The sequence below is a fragment of the Lathamus discolor genome, chromosome Z (assembly GCF_037157495.1).
Source record: "Lathamus discolor isolate bLatDis1 chromosome Z, bLatDis1.hap1, whole genome shotgun sequence".
NCBI classification, from domain to species: Eukaryota; Metazoa; Chordata; class Aves; order Psittaciformes; family Psittacidae; genus Lathamus; species Lathamus discolor.
Genome location: NC_088909.1, coordinates 20150799 through 20170356, shown reverse-complemented (window position 1 = coordinate 20170356; position 19558 = coordinate 20150799). Strand labels below are relative to the sequence as shown.

At 44.6% G+C, this 19558-nt stretch overlaps 1 protein-coding gene across 1 annotated transcript; it reads right to left on the bottom strand.

Annotated features, from left to right (window-relative positions):
• Positions 1-5731: 5731 nt before the first annotated feature.
• On the bottom strand, positions 5732-19194 carry OSGIN1 (oxidative stress induced growth inhibitor 1). The gene is made up of 6 exons (XM_065662652.1): positions 19101-19194; positions 14823-14925; positions 9620-9756; positions 9164-9355; positions 8753-8844; positions 5732-8088 (listed from the first exon to the last, which is right to left on the bottom strand). The coding sequence occupies exons 2-6, from the start codon at positions 14905-14907 to the stop codon at positions 7092-7094; spliced, it is 1503 nt and encodes a 500-aa protein (XP_065518724.1). The 5' UTR covers positions 14908-14925; positions 19101-19194; the 3' UTR covers positions 5732-7091.
• Positions 19195-19558: the final 364 nt, after the last annotated feature.

The window sequence follows — 19558 nt, the reverse complement described above, 5'->3', positions numbered from 1 at the left end:
ACAGGGGACACAGGCAGCCTGGGAACGGGCAATTCCACCTCCCTTTGACTTGCTTTCCTTTGTTTCAGGGTGAGAACATTTCACTTGGCCGGCTCTCGGCCAGCTCCCCTGTTATGTCATATCCAGATTACTCAGTGGATAAGGCATTTGGAGTGTTACATCAGAGAGATAACACTGGTTTATACAACTTTTTATTTTTCTCAGACACCTGCTTCTCCACCTTCCTGAAAAATGTTTATATAAATATTTATATTTTCAGGAATGTGAACTTATTTATATTAGCCTAAGGTTGACAGTCACCTTAACTATAAAATGGCACATGTGGTCCTGCACACGTACCTCCACAGCATTGCCTGGGAACTTTTTTCTGCTTCTTACAAACACCACTTCACCAAAACCAGAAACATGCAGGGGAAGAAATCGGTTCTGGTGAAACACAAATCTAGAGCTGTCTCTCAGCCTTGAGGTAGAAGTGCTCGCCAAAAAGGGAACCAGAAATCACCCTAAAATCCCAGAGGTCACAGCGCTCACTGCGATGTTAGAGCTCTGTGTCTTGAGGCTCTGCTAAAAATCCCAGTCGCACACTGGTTTGTGCCTGTTCCTAACGAAAAATTTCCAAAGGTCTTACTTCCACCTCAGAGTAAAACAGGGAGGATTTTAAAGCTTTTGTTTTGTTTTGAGAGGAGAAAACCTTCTTACTATTACACATTTGATCAGGTCAGTATCTCACAGAGGTTGTGTGCTGCCTTTAGCCATCTTAATTAATTAATATTGCCAGTTATTGATGCTCCTGAGAAATCTCTTTTGTTTGAACTTTGTGGAAGCGAGGGATGAGATACATTTTTGCAAATAGGTTACTTCAGGTACTTCAGGCAGTGTTAATCACATGTAATTCATTCATGCAAAATGCAAACCCTCTCTCTTGATGCTCATGTATCTCTTTGCACATCAATTTCCTTAATTTCATGAGCAGCTGCTGTGACAAGAGCAGCATTTACAGAGAAGCTGCTCCGGCAGCTCCAAGCAGGTACTGGAAAGGGCTTAAGGAAAACTTTGATTGCAACATCTGAGCTTGGAATTGGTGTTCCCATCCCAGCGCCCAGGGTGGGTCATGCTGACATGGTTCTTCCCAGCCAGCTGCAGGAAAACTGGTGGGGAGTGGGTACCCCCTATATCCAGTTTCACTTTCCTTGCATTCTACACATGCAGTGTCAGACCCTGCTGAACCTCTTCCATTCACACAGCCCCCAGGCCTATGCAGACACCCTCCCATTCCCAGGCAGGGCTGCCACTACCACCCCTGTGGGAGCAAGCCCACAGAACATCCGACCTGCAAAGCATGGGCTATGAAATCCTTCTAGCTCTGAGCCACAACGTGTAAGCGTGTGCTGCTGCTGCTTCTTTTCTCAGGCTGCTGTTGGATAAAACAGTAAATCCAGCACTGGCATCCCAGCAACCAGATTGAAAAAAAGGAGAAGACAAAGAAAACTAAGCTGCATTGCTCAAGGTGTTTACATGGCATAGACTTCCTATTAGTTCAAATTTGCTTAGAAACAACATTGCCAAGTTAACTTTGTGTAACTTGACTCATTGTTCATTCACCATTTTTGCAGCTTGGGAAGATAAACCATGTCATGATGCTCATCACATGTACCTGTTTCCTCCTGACCAAGGCCATACAGCTCCCATGTCCCCTTTGGTCTCCAAGTAGGATGCCTTGCAAGGGCAGGCTGAATCTGGCACAGCCTACGGTGCTCCTGGCATTGCAGCCACTGAGGTGTCTGCATTAGGCATCCCACCACTTCATCATTTGCTTGGTTTTGTTAGACCTTAATGTTTAAACTGAAAAGTCCATTTATTACCCCATAAAAACACCAAGGATTTTTTTCTGACATACAAGTTCCCTGGCCTTTCCATTTGAAAGGTCTGTTGGCCAGTTTATTACCTCTGAAAGCTATCTATGCCTCCAAGACCTCTGCTGACTCGGAGTTACCGTAATACTGGATAATTTGGGTATTAATGCCAAATTGCAAATGAGGTTTGCTCCTCTGGACCGGCTCTCAAAAGGAATGAATGTTTTAGGCCTGAAACTGTGTCTGTGGTCTCATAAAAAACCACAGCTCTCCTCATTTTCTATTTCTTTACCATTAAAGGAATTATTTCATCCTGCCCTTTGCTTGTCCTCTAGTTCAAGTTTGCTTCTCTGGCAAAAGGTTCAGTGGCCTATAATGGCACAACTCGAAGTTGGAGACTTACCCAATGTAATATCCCCAAATCCAGACTTTGTCATCAGCAGTAACCTTACACGCTCACAACCTCTGTTGAACCTCCTTCTCATTCCCAGCTTGCCGTTGGCCACTATTTCATCAAGCAGCCCCCTCTGCCCTGGCGCTGATCTAACACTGCGGCCAGACCAGCTCTGTTTACGCGTGGAGATAGCTGGGCTGTAATCAAACACCCTGGCTTGGCCTGGGGACCACAGCAATTTGCATCTGTGTCCCAGCTGGTAAAGGTGGTTCCTGCAGTTATTTCACCAGCCCCTTCACTTACAGTGAGACCAAGATATGGAAATTCAGCTGTGGGGTAAATATCTTAAATAAATAGTGCTTTCACCTTCCAAACCAGGTTTCTCAGTTGGCAGTGGTACCTGTTGTGGAGTAGGGCCATGCTGCCTGTGCATGTGTGCTGCCTGGCTCAGGATTCCCCTTCTTTCCCTCGATTCCAGCTTGCTGTGGCGTAGCTGTAAAATCGAGCTGAACTGTCAACAGTGCTTCCAAGAAATTAGTGCAACCAGAAAAAATTGGGCTGGAAAACAAAATTCATGCTGCTTCCTTCACAGAAAGTTCATGGGAGCCGCTTGCTCTGCTTCTCCTTAGGCAGGCTCCTATAAATCAATGCATTAGTAAGTCCTGCTTCTCTGAGCCAACCTTTGTAATGCGAGTGCCCGTATAGACCAGAAAGGCACAGTCATGCTGCCAAAGGCAGAAATACCATAGGATATTATCCTTCCCCCACCAGAGCAGAATCTCTTGGTCTCCAAGCTGCACAGCAGAGGATCCAGGTTTTGTCCTGGCCTTCAGGGCTTGGTCCCTAGCGACAGCAAAGAAAACTCTTCTTGGACAGCAGATCCACACAGCTTTCTAGGCTCTGGCAGAAGGTAGGATCCAGCCAACAACAGCAACTAATTTTGTGCTCCATTTTCTTACTCCCCACTTAGCCACTCTCTAATCACGGGCTTTCTTCCACCCTCGCAGCTTGCTTCAGAGCCCTGGAATTCAGATGTTTTTTCCCTGGAGTCTCCAGGCTTGGTTCCAGCTTGAAATCCCTTCTGCTAGAAGCCATCCCTCCAAGTGCTCCTCAATTACAAGCAGTTTAGCACAGCCTCAGGAGCTGTCAGTTAGCAATGGCGCACTGGCTGCTGGCCTGCCCACAAATATCTGTATTTCATAAATAAAGCAGGTTGATTTAGGCCACCACAGTCTGCAACAGTCTGACAGCTCCCTAAGGGTCCTTACAAAGCTAAGACTTCGGCAGTCCTCAGATTTGCAATATATCATAATGCTCTGCAGACCTTTTAAATAGTGGTCATTGACAAGACAAGCAGGAATGGCTTTAAACTGACAGTGAGGAGATTTAGATTAGGCATTAGGCAGAAGTTCTTCCCTGTGAGGGTGCTGAGGCCCTGGCACAGGTTGCCCAGAGAAGCTGTGGCTGCCCCATCCCTGGCAGTGTTCAAGGCTGGGTTTGACAGCGCCTGGAGCAACCTGGTCCAGTGGAAGGTGTCCCTGCCTGTGGCAGGGGTTTGGAACTGGATGAGCTTTAAAGTCCCTTCCAACCCAAACCATTCTATGATTCTGTGAAGATGTAGCTAGATTTAGTCCTGTGCTCATAGACAGAAGCGTGGCCAAAGAAAGCGAGCAACCAAGGGGGTTCCCAAAATTATTTTACAGAAAAAATTTCAATCCAGATGATATACGAAAAATGTGATTTTTTAAGAAGGTACCCTTCTTTTAAGAAGCAAAAGCTCACAATGAACATGCTCTGACATCTCAGAAGTCCTTCACCAAAGCAAAAAGTAGAAGCAGTACGTTTGTACATTAATTGCATAATCAGAGATGCCTGAGTTTAGGCTTGCACAGACAGTTCTGCCGCACCCACAAGTGTGTTTATTTAAAACACATCAGCCCTGACTACGAGGACTCACCAGCACAATAAAAGCAAAAAACCACAAGTCTGTCTTTCTTTCTCTCTGTTTTTTTTTTTTTGTTTTTTGTTTGTTTGTTTCTTTTTCATAAACTTCAAATTGTTGTTTCTGTTATGGGTTCATAATTTTCCCACTGCTTCTGGCAAGCACCAGCAGGTCTCAGGAACTTGTTCTGCAAAAACACAAACTAGGGACTGATCAGTCCAGGGGGGAAACCAAAGGAGGCTGAGGAGCCCTTAAGGACAGAAAATAGGTGCCTGATGTGTAGCCCTTGTTGTGGGGCGATGAACATCATCTCTTAGCAGCAACCAGAGGTCTGATTGAAAAACCCAAACTGTTCCATGTGAATTTAGCAGAGCAGGGAAGTTGTTTGAGGCTTTCTAGACTGATCTACTCTGGTCACTGTGGCTGCAGAACATTCCCATTGGGCAGCATGGAGAGGACACCAAAGGACTTGGAGGGGACAAAGAAATGAAGTAGAGTGGTTTTCAATTTTAAATAGCCAGTAACTCACCAAAGTAACCTCCCAACTGGCCCTCACATGCAACGATGCAAACAGTGGGGAAAGTATTTAGCATCTGCACAGACGGAACGCGATGCACACATCCAAAGCTCCATAAGGAGACTTTTTCCTGGTCCTATCACATGCTGTAGGTCAAGGTTGTAAAGCAGGGGTGAATTCCACAAGTAACAAATCTGGTACCTGTTGACTCTCATAGTTGATTGTTTTGGAACAAAAATTCATATTTGCCTCCCTTGATACAGAACGGCAACTTGGATTAGCACTACACAGCCTTGCCCTGAGGGCTTGCTGAGTAAGCCCCCACCTCTGCTCTTGAGATCCTCTGCTTTGACATTCCTCCAGGGCAGAATGTAGGATATTTCCTAAGCACCGGTTTTGAAAAACCACTTCCCTTTCCAGTCCTATAATCAGCTCATCCCTCGTGGGCAAGAAAGCTGGCCATTTAAAACACAGTCACCCAAGCTCCACTGACACAGGCTGCCACACCGGTTAGGAGCTCCCCAGTACAGGCCAAATTAGATCAGCATAATACAATGTGGAATACAGGAATGATCAGCACAAACACTGCAACTTTGACCTCAGAGATGGTAAGGGCAGCGTTTCACTTTACACCAGTCCTATGCGCTTATTCCCAAAACACTCTGATGCCCCTTAATTTTTTTAAGATGCCCTTTAATTTTTGTTCTTCCCTCTGTTTTTGATGCAGGATTTTGAGACCTAGGTGTTTTTAGAAAGGTGAACATTGATCACCGATTTTTTTATTCTAGCAAGGCCAAAAGCAGGAGAGGAACAGCACCATGTTGCACTTCTTGAGACCTAACCTCCTAAGAGGTGCATAAAGCAGGGTGAAAAGAGTATCAGTTCATCTCTCCTAGGGAGCAGAAAGACGTTGGATTTGGCAAGCACAAGGCACACCCTGGTGCTTGCCAGGAGGCTGATGAAAAGTTCATCAAATCTTCTCTGGGTCAGAGGTTCAAAGTCAGAACTGAAAAACACACAGAGACTAAGTCTGAAATCCCTTTATTGAAAAATTTCATACAAGAATAGTCAGTAGCAAAAATACTCAAGTATGATACAGCAACAACCCAGAGAAGCTCCATTCATTTACAAACTGCCACTGTCTACACATACTGAGCTTTCCAGAGGCTCAGAAGTATCCTGTCATATCAGTGAGTTTCAGTGCAGCACAGGGGGCAAAGTCTGTCTTTATGTCACATAAGCTCTGAGACAGATTTTTTTTTTCCTGTGAGAGGTATGAAGGCCCTGTTGGTCTGTTGAGACTCCTGTTTGCAACATAAGGCATCATTCCCTCCTCCCTAGGCTCATTCAAAATGCTGACTGAAAGCCTGTAACAAAATCTTTTGCCAATAAAAAACTTTTATAAAACCAGTTTGCTATATACAGCATAAAACTATCAAAAAGTGACTGTGCCAATTTCCCCTTTACACAAATAACATTATTTTTTTTTTTAAAAGTCACATTAGAATTTCACACAATATATAACATATTGCATCTTTCTGAAAGACTGTGCAGCAGAAGCCCCATACAGTACCTGGGTGGTTACAAGACAGACTAGTAGCACCCTTTAGTTCTGCTGTCTTCAACAGCAGCTGCCAAAATTTGCCTATTGCAGTTTAGGATTTGGAAAATAGAAGCTGCAAGATGGTAAATGAAGCGTTTATAAATCAGTACCATTTCTTCTCAAGAACGAAAAAACATCATAACAGGAATCTCTTGATTAAAAAGATACTATATGTTGCTTGCTGCTGCTGTCAGTGAGACAATACAGTTTGACTATTTGATGTCAGTTTTGATTTGCAGAGTACCACTTCACATGCCAGAGAGGCACCTGAAGAATCTGTCAGTCATTTCTGGTCTAGTAAGACCGTACAGCCAAGGCACAGGAGCAAATAATACCACAACAGCTTACTTCATTTATTGAAAAAACACTGTGTAACAGAGGCACACACAGGGTTGTCAGCCTGCTGTCTGGAAATAATAAACACTGATTGTTCCCCAATTCGATAGTCAGTAATCTGGAAGATGTTACAAAGAAAAGCAATCACTGTCTTGCCCTCTACTTTTCCAGGCACAAGAACCAAAGCCCCTGCAGCCTTTATGCACAGCTATGCATGCAAGGAACTGAATCCCCAGGGGTTGAAGGCACTACCATGCGTGAAACCCACTCTATTTGGTAACTTAATTTTCTCAAATAACTCAGCAAGGACTTAGTAACTTTCTGCAGAACCCTGAAGAATACTAGGAGTGGGCTTTACATTTGAGGACATACAAATCAGATGAGTTGCTTCTTCAAAAAAACAGCAGTAACCCATTCAGACACAGTTAGCATAGGGATGTTATTTGTTAGGGGGGATTTTTGTTTGCTTTCCTTAACAGAGAGCTGGCAACAGCCAGAGCCCCTCCTTGTACAAAACGTACAAAGTTATCTCCAGCTAAAGGTCCTAGAGCATAAAGTCCTTTCTCCTGGGTGGACTCATAGGTAAATGGGTCAACATCTATGGGATTCCTCTTTGGATTGACTGGTTGGCTGCTGTTCATTGCCAAGTCAATGCCATTATTTGGCAGAAAGGAGAGGTTGGGGTTTGAGCCAGTCAAAACAAGAGCCATGGAAATTTTATAAACTTTCTGGTGGCCATTCTTATCTTGAAAGATACATTTCTTGTCCTTGCCAAAGGATAGCACATGATGTTCAGGAAGGCTAACATAACATTCATAGGGCCCTGCACAAGCAGCTGACTGCTCTTTCATCATCTGATGAACTTTGTGATATTCAGGGTACATCATTTTGGGGAGCTGGTTAAAAATAAGACCTGGATCACTGACTTTTCTCCGGAAAACATGGATTACTGGAATATTGCAATGGTGAGCAAAGAGAATCGCGTCAGCAGCTGTCAGACCAGCACCTACAATCAAGACTGGATCTGACATGATGCCAATGCTGTTATTTTTCACTGCTTCCTCTAGGGCAGACAGCTGGTGGTGGACATAAGAAAGGTTCTCTCCCTTGACTCCAAGCCAAGTAGGACTATCATATGTTCCTGTAGCTAAGACCACATTCTCTGCATAGACGGAGAAGGGTTCTTTATCACCTTTCATAGTTTTGAAAAAGCCATCCACCTGAAAGACCTCTGTGCTTTTCTCATTGAAGTTCCAGGCTGAGTCATCACTGTTCTCTTGCCAATATTCTTGTGTGTGGTTGGAGACGCTATCTGCACTCACTTTCCTCACAGAGGTCACAACAGTACTGCACCTGAAATTCTTCTGCAGTCCTTTCTTCACCACATAGTGTTGGTAATATTGAGCAATGTCTTCTGCTGTGGCTCTATTATTTCTGAGGCCTCTGTAATATAACACAAATGAAGGTCAAGCAGCAGTCAAGAGACCGGAATTTCTTCCCTCTTCCACTGTATGTATCCTAAAGCCATCTATCCTTTCACTACCAGAGAAGACTTATCTAGTTTCCTTAACTTCAGCAAAGTTATCACGGGTTCATAGAGCTAGCACAGAGGTCAAGAAGATGCTAAACAGAGGCAGCTTCCTCTAGCATGAATCTCATCCCTAAAAATATGGTTGCTCATTTGTGTCTTCCTCTCACATCTTGCTTCAATTCCATTTTTAACTCCTGGACTCCTGAAGACTGTTACACATCAAGAGCAGAAGCATCTCAGCCTGCACAGTAGCTGAGATGACTATACTTGTCATTTGGGACAGCAGCAATAGATACAGAAGTTGGATGACCATGGCTTTTCCAAGCTTTATTCAGAACCCATCGTCACTGTGATCCATCTCCCTAGTGGTTGTTAAGAAGGACACATTCCAAGCAGCACCACAACTTTACCTGGATCCCTGAATGCAGAATGGACTTTTACTTGGGGGTGGGAAGGTGTCCTTTCTCTCAGTAGAATGATTCATAACAGATAAGTAGCTACATTCAAGAAGTCCACTCCATTCCACATACCCAAACCTCTGGATGTTTGCAAATAATCACACCATAGGTATCTTACCTTTTCTTTTGCTTTAGCCAGTCTTTGAATGGGAGATCTGGGAGCCCCATCCATTCCCCTCTGCTCAGGGTAACCATAGAGCCCTCAATAGACTGGAACAAAAAACAGAGTGAAATGACTTCCAGTTACTTAATATAAGAAGTGAAATGCAATTTTGTCATGTTTCAATATGGCACAGATAATGAAATCAGTGATTTCCCCTGATCTGTTCATGTGCATGAAACCATCTAAGTTCTCCAAAAAGAACACAATAAAATATAAATGCTTCGCGCTTTTTTCCTTTTAAACTTTTGCTTGTCTATTTACATAAAATCAGATGTGGCTGACTGGCATATTAAAGGAGCTTTTGCCTCTCAGTCAACACATTTGGCTATCTTACAACATGTAGACCTAAGGCTTCAATTCACATACATGCCAGGCACCTCCAGGAGCATTTCTGCCAAGGACCACGTGGGGGATGGCTCTGTCGGTCTCATGCCACCAAGTGAGGACAGATTCTGCTGTTCCACCAAAGTCTGTGTCTGGGCGCTGAAGAGTATCAAACAGAAGAGCCACAGGGCTGTGGGATCGTCCCTCCAAGCCTTCAGACAGATACTCCAAATCCTAAAGAGAGGCAGAAGAGATGCTCAAGATGTATGTCCTGCCAGGCAGCAGACTGCTTGTTACTCCAGGGCTTCCAGTCAGCGGTCTTGGTCTTCTGTGAAGCTTATTTACTGGCACACAGATCCTGAGGACCACAACAAGGATCTTAGCAGCAATGCTGGCATTTTATACAAGGGAAATCTGGACAACTAAAAGTGTATTGCTTAGGGCTCATTCTGTCTGTGTACTTTACTGTGTTGTTATATCGCTTGTCTTTACACAGACCTGGTCCAAAATGGAGATATCTCGTGCCTCTTCCAGTTTCTTCTGAAGAATGGGATGAGGATGAAGAGAGTCTCTTTTGAAGTAAGGGATGTAGCCTGACAGCAAGTATGACAGACAGATTCCTGAAGGACCATTCCCTAAAAAGACAATGGAGAAAAATTTATACTCCTGCAGCCAGAAATGCTTCTCAATGGGCTGCTCTAACATCCCAACCAATTCAAAGGACAAAACGTTGCTATGGATACAGGGGACTTCCTATTCCAGGCTGACCACTGACCTATTGGGTGGAGTTGGGGAAGTCGTTTTACCCTTATGTCCCCTTCTCGTCCTCAGTTGCATCTATTTGTATTGCAAGATCTTCAGAACTTGCTGAAAAGACAGTGGGTTAAACAAGCCAGAGGTTAACCTCACCTGGAGCTTGAAGTCTATAGGATGCTGATGAATTGAGTTATTGCTTATTACTTTAAAGGTTTAGAAACTGGTCCCATACAGACTGGGGACGTCAGCTCTCCTGGATGCACGTTTGTCGTGGTTTAAACCCAACCACAAACCTCGTCCACTCACTCCCCCCCCCTTCTTGCCCTCCCCCTGCTTCTGGAGGGACGGAGAGGAGAATCAAAAAGAATGCAACTCCCACGGGTTGAGATAAGAACAGTTTAGTAACTAAGGTATAACACAAATCACTACTGCTACCACCAATAATAATAATGATAAAGGAAATAACAAGAGGAAAGAATACAACACCTCAACACCAGCTGACCAATAACTCACCCCACTCCCCCCAGCCAAGCACCGACCGATACCTTCTCCAACCCTCCAGTCCCAACCCTTCCGGGTAACTCTAAGTTACATCCTGGGCATGACGTGCTGTGGTATGGAATACCTCTTTGGTCAGTTTGGGTCAGGTGTCCTGTCTCTTCTTCCTCCCGGCCTCCCCTCCTCCCTGGCAGAGCATGAGGCTCAGAAAGTCCTTGGCCACACCAAACATTCGAGCAGCAACTGAAAACATCGGCGTTATCACCACTGCTCCAAGGCCAAAAGATCAAAACACAGCACTGTACTAGCTCCTAAGAAGGAGAAAAATGACTGCTGCTGCTCAAAACCAGGACATTATCCACCCCTTATTCCATACCATTCACGTCATGCTCAGATCCCACATCTTCAATATGCCATCACTCTTATATATATATATACATCTACATATACACAGAGAAAAACATCACTTGTTAGTGCATGGACCTATAAAGCTGCTGAGTCCATCTGGTCCATGATGTCAGGCTCGACCTCTTGTAACAGTGTTCACACTAGTGAATAACCTGGGCAATAGTGTCCATTGCTAAGTCCACCCCTCGATCATGAGTCCATCTCTGTGTCGCATCTCTGCCCTGATGGCCTGAAGTGCCATGGGCCCACCAGGTTCAAAATAATTCACTGTCCCCTTCAGCAGTTTCTGCAGCTTGTTGCTGGGGACTCCATAGAGCTGCCTTCCATCTCCAATGCTTCCAAAGCACTGGAGGGGCCCAGTGGACCAGGTACTCGCTCATACTGTCCCACACACCCTGCCACTCATGACTGTCCAGCCTTGGGGAAGATCTCTTGTTCCTCCCATATTGTGGTCTAACCCCAGACAAGAAGCAAACCTGACTCTGCTTAACTTCTGAGATCAGACAAAATGGCCGTGGGTAGAACACGCTCTGTGTGTGTGCCAACATGCTGATCCCCATCACAATCAGCAGGCAGGTCCCAAGGGTACCCAAAGGCCATTCAAACCCTTCAGAACTCTCCAGTGATGCTGCTGTACTTGTCCCTGGGGCTGGTGCAGCTGCTGTGCTTGCCGGCTCTCCCACCACCAGCTTCTCTTTCCCTGGGCGCAGCTCTTCCTCCTCTGCCTTGCTGGGAAATGCTGCCTGGGCTCCTGCATCCTCCTGGGGCTCGGCGGGCGGCTGCCGGGGGACGCTCTCGGCCGCCGCGGGGCTCGGCTCCTCCGCGGGGCTCGGCTCCTCGGCCGCCCCCTCCCGCTGCTCAGCAGCCGCCTCCTTCCCGGCCTCCGGCCCCGCTCCCGCCGCCGCCTGGTCCCCGGGGCCGCTCTCCCGGGCCGCTTCGGCCGCCGCCGGCTCCCGGGGCCGCTCCCCCTCGGCTCCCCGCAGCTTCACAAAGACAGAGGCGAGGACAAGGGCCAGGGCGCTGAAGAGCCTCGGGACGGCCGGGTACAAGTCCACGGCCACGTCCATCTCTCCCTGCTGCTGGAGCCCAACCGTATTACAAGCCATTGCCATAAAGTACAGTGAAACAAAAACCTTAGCCCAAGCCCCACACTTGATAAACACGAACACAGGGAATACCGGCTCTATGTAATGTACTACATTCTGAAGCGCTGAGAGCAAGAGAAACACCTTTGAGAGCCAATAAATCAGCACTGTGACGACTATTAATCTGATCATCTCCGTCGTTATCTCAACCCTTCGTGCCCCACGTTGGGCGCCAAAAAGAACTGTCGTGGTTTAAACCCAACCACAAACCTCGTCCACTCACTCCCCCCCCCTTCTTGCCCTCCCCCTGCTTCTGGAGGGACGGAGAGGAGAATCAAAAAGAATGCAACTCCCACGGGTTGAGATAAGAACAGTTTAGTAACTAAGGTATAACACAAATCACTACTGCTACCACCAATAATAATAATGATAAAGGAAATAACAAGAGGAAAGAATACAACACCTCAACACCAGCTGACCAATAACTCACCCCACTCCCCCCAGCCAAGCACCGACCGATACCTTCTCCAACCCTCCAGTCCCAACCCTTCCGGGTAACTCTAAGTTACATCCTGGGCATGACGTGCTGTGGTATGGAATACCTCTTTGGTCAGTTTGGGTCAGGTGTCCTGTCTCTTCTTCCTCCCGGCCTCCCCTCCTCCCTGGCAGAGCATGAGGCTCAGAAAGTCCTTGGCCACACCAAACATTCGAGCAGCAACTGAAAACATCGGCGTTATCACCACTGCTCCAAGGCCAAAAGATCAAAACACAGCACTGTACTAGCTCCTAAGAAGGAGAAAAATGACTGCTGCTGCTCAAAACCAGGACAACGTTTCACACCCATGCAGAGTAGTTCATGGTGCACAGGGTACAGAGTAAATCCACGAAAGAGTTACTATTGAAGAGAAGGGGGAACAGCTCTGCTCAGTGACAAATCCCATCGAATAAGGGGTTTCTGGCAGTAACAGTTTTGACTAACAGGTCTTGGGGACACTTTCAAATGGGAATCAGTACCACCATGGTACTGCAGGCAGTGTGTTAAGCAAAAAAGTCACTCTGCCGTGCCAAGACAACTCCCCAAAATACAGCACTTTGGACAGATTGCTGAACAGCTGAACTCCTTCTGCTGACCACCCAACAGCCAGTGGAAAAAACTTGATCTATGTGACTCCAAAGCCTAGTGAGAGCAGCGCATGGAAAGTTTTCCCATGGCTGTTCTCCAGCATGTTTAATATTTTACAGTGTCTGCATAACTAGGTGTTAGCCTCTCTGGCTGCTCAGGCTTTGCTGCTCACCAGTATGTGACTAACCACCATTACATAATGCAGTGACGATGTAGGGGAGGAGAGCTGAAGTGACACAGCAGCCTGTGTTGACACATTGCCCATGCTGCATGTGTGAGTGACTGGGGCAAAGGCTGCTGCTTGTGGATTTGAGACAGAGGGAGGCTCAGGCTGTAAAGCTTACCAGTGAGCTGAGTTATGTGCAGAGCAGTGTGTGTCATAGCTGGGGCCAAAGTCTGAGCAAGAACCAGCAGCTGCAGGTCAGTGTTTGGAATATTCCACTTGTAGAAAAGTTATCCAAAACCAACAGAAATCAAAACCAAACTAAACTACAGGTGTAGTAAAATACAACACTTTTCAGGTTACTACTTTGCTTTAGGAAGTACAAGAAGGTACCTAAGCTAAACTGAATGACCTGAGTGCACAACACTCAGCAGCACATGGGAGGATTTACTGTGAACCACATCTGTTTGATATGGACCGTCACATGTACAGCTGCCTCTAGGGCTCAAACTATTCTAGAAAGCAACTGCTTTCATGACGTTGCCAGCACAGCAGAGGGACACAACAGGCTTCCTGGAGCAGGGCTTGGGGAAGCAGGGCCTGAACCTGGGTGTAATGTCCAGCTGCAGTGAAACAGCTGAGCTGCTTCAGTCCAACAGCCTCCTCAGAGGGCACATCTGCACACCAGTGCTTCTGTGGCTTTAGTGAGATTTCCACACCAGATCATTGGATAGCACTAGGGATGTGCCAAAATAGCCTCTCTCCCACCTGAAGGCTTGTACAACTGGGCAGTAGGAAGTTGCTCTCAGACTAGAACCTGCTGGTAGTAGTAACCTTGTCAAACTTGCTGTCGGTGATAATTAAGTGTGATTTATGTGGTGCTCTAACTTTGGACTACATCTCTTGGGTACTATAAATTAGGTGACAGATAAGGAAGGAACCCAGCCCTACAAGGCATTTAAACACATGCTTAGATAAACAGGGTCCAGCACCTGCACTGGAGCACAGATTACAATCAGTCACAGAGGGGAAGGTACTGACATCACAACTTCTGCTTTGCTCAATCACCTCACATTACAAAGCTCCCCTCTTGCAAAGGAAACAAGACGCTTACTACATAATCTGCTTCCTAAACTGGTAGAAAACCCACAGATTTTTACCATTCTAATAAATCTGTACAAAATCAGTGTAGCTGACTTGCATTTTAAAAGAACTCTGAAAACTTTCAAGAAACTTTAACAGCATCTGGAACACTTTCCACACACACAATGGGGTAAAAATAATCAAATAAATCCACTTCCAATCCAAGCACTATGGGTCATTACTTCATAGCAAGTTGATCAACTATCTGTAGTAAAAGATTTCAAACCCTTCTAAATATCTATCAGAAAAAACAGGCCCAGCTGAACTGATGCCCAAAAGGTTGTCAATTTTACTGTTTAAAGAGAGGTGTGTGTTTTAGTGTGTCAACTACCTGGTCCCCTACTTCTCACAACTCTTAGTGGTCTTTCTTTTCGTACTAGAGGGAGTTTGGCTGTTAGAGAAAGGATGCAGAAACAGTGGTCAGGCATTTCTGGTTTGAATAAGTACACTTGGAACAAAAGTTGAAGACATCAAGTCCAAAGCAACAGCAGCATGAGAGAACACAGCTGGCAAGAGAAAGCTTACCTATGATCACAACAGGCAGTGGCTTGAACCCACTCTTGTTTTGGGGCCTGGTCAATAATGCGTACATCTTTCCGTCTGGAAGCATTTAGGTCCTGGAGTCCACCTGTTAAAACAAATAAGCTTTGAATTATTTGCTTTTTTTGACTAAAAAACCCCATGACTTTCTACAGCCCACAAACACAGGTGAATCTAGAGTATTATCCTTGCATTACAGAGAGTCATATTACACTTCCACACTCAGGACAGGCCTCCTTATCTTTTTCTCCTCCTGCCACCAAAACCGAAGGATGATTCCCTGATTATATATCACCAAAAAAGAAAAGAAAAAAGGGAGAGAACCCGTATCTTTCGCTTCCACACATGAATTCCAGTCCCTCCAGAAGAGCTGGCTTCTTCGGAAACCTTCTGACTACAGTAACTGAACTTTGCAGCTTGCTAATGAAAACTTCATTTTTTTCCCATACTGTGTAGAAAATGGTCATAATTATCATGACCAGTTTGTACTTTTTAAAACAATTTGTGCATTTACTCAAGACTGCTGCCCAACGGCTGGAAATCTCGTTGCATTTTCAAATATGTACCATTCCATCACTAAGGAGTTTTTTTTGAGAAGTGTTAGTTGAATTTGTGAACCTTCTTTGCTATTTTTCCAGAAAATAGAGCTCTTGGTTTGAACAAGTAAATAACAAGTCTTGAGACAAATTACACATCATAATTATCTTTGAGACTAAGGAGTCATTAGAGTGTAATCTACAAAACTAATATAACAATTTTTAGGTATTTAATTTAATTTAATTTTTTTTTTTTTTGTCATTCCTGCAGGAATCCCACCATGTCAAATAATGACTTTAGTTTTCCAGGGAATTCAACTATACCATCACTAATCTAGAGAAGTTAAAGGTTATTTTTACTAGAATAAACATGAGATTTTTGAAATCCAGCATAAGCTTTTAGGTTATTCTACAGAGAATAGATCCTTTCATAAAGACATTATTCTCATTTTGGAAAGTTAAGTTAAAAAAAAAAAAAGGTGACTGAATTGCTCGACTTTGTTCAGTACAGCATGCTCTCCACACCCTTTTCAGTGCAGAAAGATCTTTGGCAAGCACACTGCACACTTCCATGAGGTCTGGCACATCACTGCCTTTGACACAGGTATTGCAGCAAATGTCATCTTACAAGTGTAATGTTTCACTTTAAGCCTGACATTTACATGACCAGCAACTACAGTAGTGTGGTAAGACCCTGGTGACTGAATGAGCACACAGAAATCCACAGGTCAGTTCAGGACTCACAGTATCTCAGCCTTCAGGAAGAGTCTTGTAAGTGGATTTGCCTGCAAGGATGTGACAATTCTAATAGATACCAATATACAGCCATCGCTGGGCTAGACCCCATGAAGACCAGCCTCATCCAGGTAAAGAGGCACAAAATAAGGCTTGCAAGCTGAATTCACAACTAGTAGCTTTGTCCGAAGTTCTGGATCACAGTTTAGTAACATTTACTGGTAGCCTGTTGCCACTTAACTAAACATCAGTCTAAGACTCATACACTTTGCCTGACAGGGCAAGAACCACTTAAAAACATACTAGTGCTTTCAAATTCAAGTTACTTCAAGCATCTGGCTTTGAAGAGAGTTGGATTTCAAGAAAAGGTCCCAAGGTAACCTAGATTACCTTAGACTCACAAGTAGATGCATGCACCACAGAAGATGAACACTTCAGTGTGTTGTGTCCATACTGAGGTATGCATCACCCCTTTACGGAATATTTAATCCAACCCTGGTAGCTGCAGGAGCACAGTTTAACTGCCCAAGTATTTCCCCAGCCATTTGGGTAGGTTCTGCCACATGAATCAGAACCTGCACAACCTTCAGCAGATTGATGTGTAAATTTACCCCCAGATAATTCCCTATCACAAAGCTCTAGGGTTAAAATTGGTAGAGCTCAGCCCTAGCACCTGGGGTGGCCAGAGACACCAAAGGAACAAGACACCAGGGTGACCAGGAGGGTATTCCCCTCAAACCAGCTAAACCAGAGTACCTATCTGAAGGGCAGCAGAGATTTCTTCTCCATAGTAACAAATAAATCCCTCTCCACGGCTGTGCTACACAAGAAGACAAGTTCTTATTTGTATTTCCTAACAGAGAGTGCACATCTTATTTCTGTGAAATTATTGGGAGTCTGGAAGAGGGAAGCAAAATCTCTGGAAGCAATCTTCCAGGTTTCTGCTCCATAGCACTCTGCAGCAGCATGCATGGAAAAACGGTGTGCACTCGGTAGACAGTGGTAACCCAGCAACATCCATGAGAGTTTTGCTGGAAGCAAGGGCTGGTGAACCAACCCAATACAGCATGTATTCCAGGAGAGCAGCAAAGCCAGCATATAAATAACAAGCCTGCAAACCCATTTGTAAGACTTGAGCGCAAGTCATATTGTTGTGTGCCAGCCTTTTTCTGGGTGACCCTGAAGGGGACAAAAAGGCACAAGACAGTAGAAGTCAGCCTGGCAGTCCTGTTTGCTTTAGAGGAAAGGTTGCCTTGGCTCTTTGCCATTGCACTATGCCACCCTATCCCACCCTGATAGAGAGCAAAGCCAGCAGCCACTAGCTCAATGATAACATTGTCATTTCACCCTCCTCCTTCTCCTCCTCCGTTCTGTATCTTCTGACACATGAAGAAGGAACATTCACTGTAATCAAACTTACCCTTAATGGCTAAAGGAGCACAATTGTTAGTCTGTGAAATTACTTGATCCATACACATACATGACTATTTTTAGCCATGGTTTTAGTCAGGATCTGGATCCCAAAATGACCATATCATTGCTACATTTCCTCAAGTTTTGACACTGGACAATTCTATATCTACACAAGATCAACCATCAGAGATGCTTCTGTTTATTCTGGCATGTCCCTACACACAGGGAAAGTCCCTTCAACAACCTGTAGCTACCATCTCTCAAATTCATAGAGATGGCGGATAATGCTTCTTTTTTAAGTAGAAAGTAAACCAGATGCTGAACCTGTTTGTAGCTATTCCCACCTTATAGGCTAAATGTTTGACTTCTGGGGGTAAAACTGAGCTCAGAGCATTTCTGTTTCAGACCAGATGTTCACTTTTACTGCCATTTGAAGTAAAGGTGGATTTTTTTTATTTTTTTTTCCTACTCTTAGAATCAAGGGAACACATGTACCTCAAAAACCTGTACAACTAATACAGTGCAGCAGACGAAAGCCCTCTTGCAGAGGTTACTGGAAAGCATAGAGGACGTTGAAGTCCATTTCAAATCTATACAGAATTAATTACCAGCAAGAGAAAACCTGAGCTAGCAAGAAACCCAAGACTGCTCTTTTCACACTGCTTTTATATAGAGTAGGCTGCTGGGCATTCGCACTTAGTCAATTTAGTGACATTCATCTTAGGCTGGACTCCTGCTTTGGGCTTCCTAGTTTAAATGGGTGTCTTTTTCCTCCTCTGAACAGTTATCTCCTTGCTGATTATAAAGCATTTCAGTGTCTATGGGATACTGGCTTGTAGCTCTAGCTTGGTATAGTACCCGGCTCATTCTGGGCCAAGTTCTCCATATCTTCTTAACACAGCCCTAAGCCCAGAGGGACTATAACTCACAAAGTCAGTCAGTGTGGCCCATAGTAGCTCCAGGCTGCACAACTGAAACAGATTTTAAGTGAGTAAAAGAAAAGGCAAAGATGCATTTAGCAGGACAATGACATTAAGTCATCTTCAGCAGAAATAAAAAGCCAAGTTACAACAGTCATATGCAAGCAGTTCTCCCTAGGACATCAATGAAACCTTTGCTCAAGCAAGGACCACCAAATGTGACCTGTACATGGGGAGAGTTCAAGAGAGCAGAGCATTCAGTATATAAATAATGGAAGAGACTGAAAGAGCTACTATGACAGTCAGGTTTGAACAAGAACAATTGTAAGAGAAAGGCAACAGTTTTCTCCAGCTTCATTTCTTCATCAACCCATTCATTTCACCAGCAGTTTCTAAAATTTCATTGTATTTTCAAAAAAGAGCAGAAATCTCAATAGATTTTACATTTTCTACTTTCCTCCAAGTCTCAGAAATTTCCCTGCTCCCCACCCCTTGCATCTTGTATGCCAGGCCAGTTACCCCACAAACACAATTAAAGCATGTGGAAAAAACTCAACTTTACATCAATACCTTCCTAAAAACACCCCCATGATAGTCAAAAAAAGCAATGTTAGAGTATGCCAGACAGAGCTCTTTACATTTACTTACAGCCTTCTTACCTTTAGCAGTAGGTCTGATGAGAAGAAATGAGATCTTTAGGAAAATGCCTGTACAGTCAGGAAAGCCAACCAAACTACAAGCCTCAAATCCTGTCTCTCCTCTAAGGCAGCTGTTTAAATATAGTAGGCTACCAGCAATAAGAGAGGAGAGGAGGAGCTGAAATGAAGGGAGGCGGAGCAAAGGAAATAGTTATAAGCATGAGTCAGCAGAATATTTCCCTTCCCAGCTTGTGAATGAATTAGGTAGTGATCTTCCTCTTAGTAATGTTCAGCTGACAACATAACTACAGCAAAAGCAGGCTTATAGGAGCCATGCATGGCAGAAGTCCTGCCTTGAATAATTATCTTCCTTTTTAAACTTGAGGGTAAATTAAAACCTGAGACTCCATAAAATCCAATGCTTCCTGTTGCAGAACTGGGTTTTTCCTCTGTATTTAAAACAGCTAGTTATAATTGCA

Excerpts from the sequence above, each read along its gene's own strand:
- OSGIN1 (XM_065662652.1), bottom strand. The coding sequence starts at position 14,907 with ATGCTTCCAGACGGAAAGATGTACGCATTATTGACCAGGCCCCAAAAC. Across the intron at positions 9,757-14,822 it reads ACTGCCTGTTGTGATCATAG|GGAATGGTCCTTCAGGAATC; the intron begins GTAAGCTTTCTC and ends TTGTCTTTTTAG. Across the intron at positions 8,845-9,163 it reads CTCCTGGAGGTGCCTGGCAT|TCTATTGAGGGCTCTATGGT; the intron begins GTATGTGAATTG and ends TTTTTGTTCCAG.